We start from the raw sequence: 9975 nt of genomic DNA on the forward strand, positions 1-9975 counted from the left end.
AAAAACGACTGTCTAATGAATACTCCGACGTCATGGTTTCATACCAGTCTTGTTAAAAATTTGGGATTAATGAACATTTCGAGTTAGAAAATAGTCTACAAACACTTATCGATAACTATTAGACTAGAGAATGCTTCCGGTTATTAACCCGAGAAGTTCACTGTCTCACAGTGTGTTTACTTTAACATCTACGTCACCGATGTTGCCGAATATGGTGATACATCGAATTATTGAAACAGACTTCATAATTTATTTATTTCCTCTTGGTATGCAATTAATCAATATTTAATAATATGTGATATAAATAAACAAAATGCATGAGATACCTTATAACATCCGCTCATGCATTTTAATGTACGATCCCATCAATCTGTTTAGCATTTTTACAGATGTCGTCTTCCGTCTTAGATCCTTATGTATATATAGCCGATCATATGTATATATAACCGATCATTCTACATTTACAAGTTGTCAAGAGACTGTATTGTTATCTGAAGATCGAAACAAAAGTTTTTGAAAATGGATATATTAAGTAAAGCAATACGTTTCTTCTGTATATTGACTTTCACACCACTGTATTGCATAGGTAAGTTTATATTTTTGTCACGTTAAATTTATTTGTCTTTTTTTTTTTACTATAATGTTGTTGTTGATTTTTTTTTTGCTCTTGTTGGATTTGACGTCGCATCGACACAATTTATAAAGCATATGGCGACTTTACAGCTTTTGATGTTGGGAAGAACATAGGTGACTCTCCGCGCAAGAGTGGACCTGGATAGAACCATTAAACTTCCGTAAGCAAACTTGATAGCTTCCTCATATGAAATATATTTGCAAACCTTACAAAGTTTAGAACCTACAGCAAGTGATTCGTAGTCAGCGACCTTAACCATTCCATATCTGGTTTTATAGGGAGACAATCAAAATCCCCTTGATCAAAATCCCCTTCACTAAAAAATGACAGGGTGTTACAAAATCCCCTTCATATTTTTGCAGGGGTTATCATAATTACCTCTACGATTTTTACTTATTTCATCAAGTTCAAATACAACTATACACAATTTAAACGTCTACTGCATAAAGCACGTAAATACAATACCTTTACCAAACATAATATAATTTGGAGCACTGATATCTATATATCTATAATGAAAATCACAGAGGGGATTATGATTACCCCTGCAAAAGTATGTTTTATAACTTAATTAAAGGTGAGTGCCTCTAGATAAACATCGAAATTCAAAAATTAAAAAACAGAATATTGAATATCATAAATCACAAACAAATATACTGAACAAAACAGCTAACCCGCCATTTGTTACTTTCCCAATGTCTTTACAAATACTTAATACACATTCTTAAAATTTAGACTGCCTTTAGAAATAATTTGTAAACCTTCAAACAATTTTCAGGGTAAATTGAAATTATGATTATCACAATAAAGAAATATTAACAACTCATCATGACACTGATAATATACTGTGAAATCATTTAATTTCGTCGGCACGTAATTTCGTGGTTTTGGCCAAAACGGCTGTTTCGTGGGGACGTAAATTCGTGGATTTTCATTTTTTTTTTAAATCATAAATTCCAAAGGAATAGATCTACTAGTACTTCTGTCCTTGCATGTGAAACCTACACGTGTCAAACAGCGCTACCATGGTTACCGAGTTTGCAATCTACGTCGCGGGAGATTAGCGAGTGATGATGTTCCAATTAATGACCGCGTTATCTATAATTATACGACCCCTAATTTGCAAAACTTTTTAAAACTGTGAAATATTCAATAAGAAAAGTCGGCGCCAATTAAAAATTGACAAAACCATAGCATTTTGCACAATTAGCATTCATAATCGAAACAAATATAAAGTTGATCATTGATCATTTGATGGTGTTTTAAACTAGAACTAGTTATTGTACTGCTAATCAAAACAAACTATAGATAAAAATGTTTTTATTCCGCAGTACTAGTGTAACCATAGAAATCCTTATAACAACTATTATAAACTGGTCCGATTTTTCTTTCTTTTTTGGAAAATGAATACGCGTCTGCATCTAAAATTACAAGCTGTTGAACTTGTGCATGTGTTATTTCCTGCCGAGAATCGTGTAGTGTAAATTAGGTATTAATGCATCGGACACAAATCTAGCAAATAATTTATCATATTTAATAGTTCCAAAGTCGTAGTATTTTACTACATGTCGGTAAAAATAAAATCTAGTGTATAAAAACCGCATAGTAGGGCCGAACAATCAAATAAGAGCCGTATTATAGTGTGGTTGGCACGTGGCGCTACGTCAAACTTCTATTTTTAGTATCTACCTTTACTTTGACAAGCATGTCATATAAACAAACCACGGGTACATTTCTAAATAAAATAGTCGTTTTTTTCACGCATACCTATGTTTATCGTTGATGGAGCCTCCATAAACTACACGAAAGCTGCAGGTTAGTACTACCGCATGCATACAACTAAGGATCAGATGGAACCGCTATGGTGTCTTTTTTGGCGACTTTGCGTACAACTATTTGAACTAAAATTATCGTGGGCATAATTTATTTGTTGGGACTTAAATTCGAGGTTGAGCTCAACAACGAAATCCACGAAAATTAATCCCCCACGAATAATAATGACTTCACAGTAAACAAAAAAGAAATTAAGATTAATTTCGCAATGTCTATTAAATCTTGACAAAGATACAGTTTAAATATAACAAATGATGAATAAACACTTCCTGATCTTTTGTAGAATTAGAAGCTTTAATTGTTTAGTTAATTGTCTCTGTACGAATACAATTTTGGTGACCCAGATCATGAACATAGTATCAGCACAGTGTATGTGATGAAAATGCTAAGTTGCGATTTGACTATATGCAATGAAATGAAACAATATTTAATATTAGCCTTAATTTGTTTTCTTAACATTGCAGCACAGTATCACACTCGTAACGATGCATCATTGTTAGGAAGTAGAGAACTTGGTTTCGGAGGACAGAATAGACAGGCATACCGTGAAGTACAGCCTCAGTCACCGTCTTACTTTGGTTATCGTACTTATCCGCTAGATTCTCGTATGCTGCTTTCAGATGGTCATGGTTTCGAAATACAAAATACACAGACACTTCAACAAGCACAGCCTCTGTTGCAGGCAGAATATGGTAGCTATTCTCGAGGTCCTCGTGTGTCACTTTTCGAAGGTCTTCATTTTGGTATTCAGAATAGACAATCGCACCAACAAGCCGAGCGCCAGTCAAAGCCAGTTTATGGTACAAATAATCAAGGTTCACGTTTGTCACTTTTCGGAGGCCGAAGTCGTATGCTTTCTGCACAAGCAAATAGGAGGGAAGACTTACAAGACCAAACAGAGAACCGGGTTGAAAATTTGCAAGATCATATCGCTGAAAAAGATGGACGTCGAGTTGAACAAGACTCTAACTATTCTGAAATGGTCCAAAAACAGAAACAAAATCAGGTCAACAATAACGATTGGGACTCTTTTGTAACAAACCGTTGGATTTCCTATGAAGATGCGAGTGACAATGGATTAGACTCGACAGATAGTCGTGTTGAAAATAGAGTAGAACAATTTGAACACATACACGATGATCGACCTGCCGATATTACTGAAGATAGATTAGATACATCCAAAGATCTTATAGAAAATAGGGTAGATACAGTTGGAGACAAAATAAACAGCCACTATAAAAACAACGATAAAAATGAAAATGACAGGGGCTATGTTAATTTATGGCGTAGTTTTAATAATGCTAAAATCGATACGCAATCAGATGGATGGGATTCCATTGAAGATACGGTTGGTAATCGATTAGAGTTGACAGAAAAGCGTGTTGAAAACAGAGTAGAACAGATTGAAAACACACTTGGTGATCAATCTGCCAATATTATTGAAGACAGATGGGATACAACCAAAGATCTAATAGAAAATAGAATAGACCAAGTTGAAGATAGAATTGGTAACAACAATAACAATTACAATTCATATAACCTTTATGATAACTCTAAAGGCTATTCAAATTTATGGGATAGTTTAAATAATGTTCAAACCAGTACAGAAGTAGGTGAATCTAATTCCTTTGAAGATGCGGTTAAAAATCGATTAGACTCGACAGATAATCGTGTTGAAAATAGAATAGAACAGATTGAAAACACACTTGGTGATCAATCTGCCAATATTATTGAAGACAGATGGGATATAACCAAAGATCTAATAGAAAATAGGGTAGATAAAGTTGAAGATAGAATTGGTAACAACCATTACAATTCATATAACCTTTATGATAACGCTAGAGTCTATTCAAATTTATGGAATAGTTTAAATAATGTTCAAACCAATACACAAGGAGGTGAATCTAATTCCTTTGAAGACGCGGTTGACAATCTATTAGACTCGACAGATAATCGTGTTGAAAATAGAATAGAACAGATTGAAAACACACTTGGTGATCAATCGGCCAATATTATTGAAGACAAATGGGATACAACCAAAGATCTAATAGAAAATAAAGCAGATAAAGTTGAGGATAGAATTGGTAACAATAATAACAAATATAATTTATATAACCTATATGATAACGTTGAAGACAAAACTGACAATCACAATAATAACTACCGTTTGTATAATAATGATAAAGGCTATGTCAGTTTATGGGATAGTTTAAAAAACATCCAACATGTTGAAAATAGAATAGAACAGATTGAAAACTCACATGATGACCATCCTGTCGATATTATTGAAGACAGATGGGATACAACACAAGATGTGATAGAAAACAGGGTAGATAAAGTTGAAGACAAAATTGATAACCATTATGACAATAATAACATAAATAATGACAGAGGCTATGGCAATTTGTGGAATAGTTTAAATAATACCAAAACCGATTCACAATCAAGTGGTTGGAATTCTTTTTTATCGAACATATGGGGTTCCAGTGAAAAAGCGGTTGACAATAAATTGGACGGACTAGAAGATTATGTTGACAATAAAGTAGATCGGATTGAAAACACACATGGTGAACAGGTTGCGGACGCCCTCGAAGATAAATCAGAGGCAACTGAAGATCGGATAGAAGACATGGATGATGATAAAAATAACTGGTTTGACGATGTTTATCATCATGATAATCTTGATGTTCATGATGATGGTGATGACGATCGTAACGACTACAATAATGATAATGATAACTCTTGGAGCAGCTTTCTCAATATCTGGTCTAGTGTAAAATCTACAAATAACTAAGGAAATGATGATGACATTATTTTCAAGTCATTCTTTATTTTTATCGCGCCTAAGTTTAAACTGGTCCAGTCTTCATTCACGTTTTACACTGTTTTTAATTTCTTGAAATCCTATATACGAGATACTGCTGAAAGTTTGTATATGTTTTGCATGTAATGAGATTAGATATATCAATATTTATAATACCTTAACACTACAGAGCGAATGGAAACTGACAAATGTATCGTTTTTTAGACATAATTCCATTCTTGATATGATCTCAATTTATTTGTTTTGTATTTTCTTTTCGTGTTTTTCGTTTATTCCTTTGCGATGAAAGGAAAGACAATAATAGAGAAAGAGGCTTGTTTCCCCTTAGACAGCACTGTGACTTTCTATAAAGAATGTACTATCTAATTACTATAACACTTGCGTTTATTGTGAAAGTTTCCAATGATGCTGTTTGGAAAAAAGGTAACACTCATTATCTATTTGAGGGATATTTAATTAATTGTGCACAATTTCTTAAAACATTCTATCAAATCATGATTATTTTTTAGTTTCCTCTTATGTCTGTGCAGAATCAGGAAAAAAGCGGAACATATCCAGGGAAAGGAACATATGACATTTGATGTGTCAGTTGAAATTATTGGATTCATATTTACAATTTTCTTATAACTATATGATGCATGTAATTCTAGCATTGTCCATATTTTTATATTGTGAAGGACATGTAAATTCAAATATTCTTGTTCTCATATTGCGCAGAACATTCTAGTGGTGTCCTTTTCCTTATATTACATAGAACATGTTACTTCTATCATTTTCATTATTCTCATATGGTGTGAATCACTTTAATTCTGGCATTGTCAATATTCTCATATTGTACAGAACGTGTTATTTCTAGATTTTTTTTCTTTCTTTCTTCCTTTTCTTTTTTGTTCTCATATTGCTCTGAACATTGAAGATTACACTTAAAAACTAAGTTTTTTTATTTCACGTCTACACTTTTTAATACAATTTGTAGGTTTAATACATTTTCTCAAGTATGGAAACAAAGAGAAAGCATGATGTATAGATTAAGTTACAATTATCAGTCATGTTTTACAAGTAATAAATCCAGTTTGCAAAACTAGTTTATGGCTTTAAACGAACTCGCTCGGACATTTTTCGAATCAAAATGATTTAACAAAAGTTCAGTTCTTTATAGTGAGCATATAAACTTATCATGCTGTGAATTAAAAGAATAAAACACTCAAAACGCTTTGAAATAGATGGAGGAGATCGTTTTCTAAATGCAATTTTTTCTTCTTTTCTAAATGCAAACATTAGAATATTTGTAAATGAAGACAATAAAAACGTTGTCTAAAATGTAAGCGTGTACCTGTTAAATAGATTGTAGTTAGAGGACTGTATAAGAAGTCTTTTATGCGTGTTTAATTATACACGGTGACAAAAAATGGCAATATAGTTAATTGTTTTGTACGTCAGTACTAATTGATATTAAAAATGTATTTGATTGACATATAAAGTATGATTGATAAAATTGTTTATGTTGTTGAAAATTAATATACATTTTATTGTTTATCGTAAGTTGTATTAACAATAAAACGAAAATTTAATTGATTTGTTTTTTCTTCTGCATATATAAATGTATAATTCTAATTAGCTCGGAATATTTTTTATCAATTCGTCGGTCGATTTATTTTACCATTTTTACAGACTGTGTACTAGTTTCAATATAACTGTTTTAAAAAAGATGTTAAAAACCTGCTTCCAGATTGCAATTGATTAATCGTGCAATTAAGATTATATCCTATGCAGGAAAAAAAATCAATATAAATATCTAAAAGAAAACCACAAGCTTTATCGGTATTTTCATTATTTTGGTGCCGATTCTAAAAGGGGCCTTCGTGGTTAAGGTACCCTGCGTTTGCAGTATGGCTTAAGGTATAAAATACTTTATCAGGAAAAATGACAGCCGGTCTGACAACAACCTCGCTGGTCATAAGGCCTTTGGTTCCGTCGTTTCGGTGTGTACTTTAAGAATTTCTGTGTTTCTGCACAAGCAATGTTGTTTTTTTTTTGCAAACATAGATGAATTACTTAATTGCAGATCTCATTTTACCAGTGATGTCAGAATGACGGGTTATCGCAACGCCCAGTAGTAATATTTACGTTTATAAGTTCTGACAACTCTTAGTTTACCAACTTTCTTTATTTCATATTCGAGAGAGGAGTTAAGATAAAAAAATAATTACAAATATGATAATCGAGGAAGGAGCTTTTCTGATCATATTATGGCCATGCTTGAAACATGATATATCACGTTTGTAAAATGGTCCCCATTACCAGAAATAAGTTCGATCATGGTCAAAAATAAACGTGACTTGACCATGATGCATCACTGGTCAAAGATAGTTGAGACAGGGATATGCCTTTTTGAGTTTTTTTTTTGGTGTGGCGAGGGGGCGGGGGGAGTAGGGGGTGATGTATATGACCATGAGATAGTTAAGTAATAGTTTTAACCATGATATGCTAATTTCATGCCAGTAAGTAATTGCTTCTGAAAAGGCTTTGTTTCGGCCGATGTTACTGAACATGATTTAACTCACTTATGGAAATATTTGACCATGCTTGAAACATAATGTATCGCGTTTGCCAATTGGCCCCTAATGCGAAAACGTGTCTGACCATGTTCAGTATTAATCATACCCTTGATACGGTTATGGTAGCAAGTCAGAATCTGGAACTGAATTGACTGTGGTTTTGGTAATTGTTATTGACCATGAGTTAGCTCTCTCACAGCAATATTTTGACCATGACTGAAAAATAATGCACAACATTTGTGGAATGGCTCCCATTATAAACACATCCTTGGCCAAGGTCAATATTAATCAAAACAATTATATGGTTTTGTAAGACAGTCAGAAGCAGGAACTAAAATGGTTGTGTAATGGTTATATTATTAACCAGGATATATCTAACTTATGGAAATGCTCTGGTTGTGTTTGATCATGTTAACAGATACAACTTTCTTTTGAAAGTTTTCCATCCATCATGGGAAGATCTGTTATGCTAATGAATTGGGCACTAGTGAGGAAACTATAATATTTTTGGTTTTGTGGCATATTTGCCATCTGTAGGTCTAAAGGTCGTACAGTTATTGATCTCAGTTAAGGTGACCTTGACATTTTACCCTATTAACAACTGATAAGAATAAAACAGTAAACAGTAAATTTCTTCAGAGGATTGCGCATAAAATACATAACATTAAGTTAATATATAATTAATTCTAATAACAAGTTTTAATATTAGAATTCAAACTTTCTTAAGGGTCGTGTGAAAACTCATTTAAATGGATCCTATATTTCTAAAATACATGATAATAACAACATCATAATTACTTACCGGTTTTCACTGCACTCAGGTACCTTTTAAACCATTCCTTGCTGTTGTTTGATAAATGTTTTCCTCTAGAATGCCGTATGATTGTCTAAAAAATTGCTGAATCACATGTACAACTATTCTCCTGGATTACAAAACCAAGTGTTGGAAAATCGTGTGACGTTGTGAAATGTTCATGACACTCTCATTTTGACAAACTTATTATGCCAACAAATGTGGACTGATGCTGATCTGGCTTTCATAGCTGCAGAGGAGAAAAACACAAGATTGATGGTCAGACCTAAAATGGAATTGATCTGACTCTGAATTTGAAACACTGCTAAGATATTTCGATTTTGACAAATGTGTTATAGTCTTGATATAGCAAGATAACCTGGTTATGGTATTATTTTGACTATGGTCAAGAAGAAATTGTAATATGAGCCGTGCCATGGGAAAACCAACATAGTGGGTATGCGACCAGCATGGATCCAGACCAGCCTGCGCATCCGCGCAGTCTGGTCAGGATCCATGCTGTTCGCTAACAGTTTCTCCAATTCCAATAGACTTTAAAAGCGAACAGCATGGAGCCTGACCAGACTGCGCGGATGCGCAGGCTGGTCTGGATCCATGCTGGTCGCATATCCACTATGTTGGTTTTCTCATGGCACGGCTCATATGGTAAACAACGTTCCCTGCCTAGGACCATTTTTCTCATGCATACTTCGTAGTCATGCGTACTGCGTAGCAATACATTATGTAATAAAGACGGCTACATAATAAGAATCTTTATTAATTGTACCTATGTATCATGATATTCATGATAATTTCTGGAAATCTATAATTGACAATTGGTCAATCCTTTCAAATGTTAATATCTGTATCTTAAAGATTTTGCTTTTAAATTGTTAAGGAAAAGTAAATGAAAATGTATTGTTTTGTTTTATATTAAATGGAAGAAATTAATAAACAAATGAAATGCATGACATTTGTATGGACCATAAACCTTACAATCTCAGTTATGCTGAATTTACCTAAATATACAAAAAGTTTATAATTTGTGCCCCGAGTTTGCATTCTGGAAATCTACAATTGTTAATAGCTTTTTTATATCAATCTATACCAATCATCATACTTTAAACAGTATTTCATTTTTGATTTATGGAAAAATTAGTATTGTACTTAATCATATAAAAGGGAAGCCATTGCATATACCAACAAAAGAAAAAAAGCTAACTTGGGTGCCTGTGACCTTGACATTTGCACATGTCACATTGTCTTGTGATGATGAAGTTATTTAAATATACATCCATATACATATGCAAAGAAAAGTTAGAAACTAGACAAA

The 9975-nt window shown here is 33.1% G+C and overlaps 1 protein-coding gene across 1 annotated transcript; it reads left to right on the top strand.

The window, feature by feature from the left end:
- Positions 1 to 519: 519 nt before the first annotated feature.
- On the top strand, positions 520 to 5261 carry LOC123535727 (protein PFC0760c-like). Its single transcript, XM_045318476.2, has 2 exons — positions 520 to 586; positions 2932 to 5261. Exons 1-2 carry the CDS (start codon positions 520 to 522, stop codon positions 5259 to 5261), a joined length of 2397 nt encoding a protein of 798 aa, XP_045174411.2.
- The last annotated feature ends 4714 nt before the right edge of the window (positions 5262 to 9975 follow it).

The sequence above is a fragment of the Mercenaria mercenaria genome, chromosome 17 (genome assembly GCF_021730395.1).
Source record: "Mercenaria mercenaria strain notata chromosome 17, MADL_Memer_1, whole genome shotgun sequence".
Classification (NCBI taxonomy): Eukaryota; Metazoa; Mollusca; class Bivalvia; order Venerida; family Veneridae; genus Mercenaria; species Mercenaria mercenaria.

What these genes read in the sequence shown, in the direction of transcription:
- LOC123535727 (XM_045318476.2), top strand. Translation starts at nt 520, where the DNA reads ATGGATATATTAAGTAAAGCAATACGTTTCTTCTGTATATTGACTTTC. An exon ending in CACACCACTGTATTGCATAG is followed by an intron (nt 587 to 2,931) that starts GTAAGTTTATAT and finishes TTAACATTGCAG; the next exon opens with CACAGTATCACACTCGTAAC.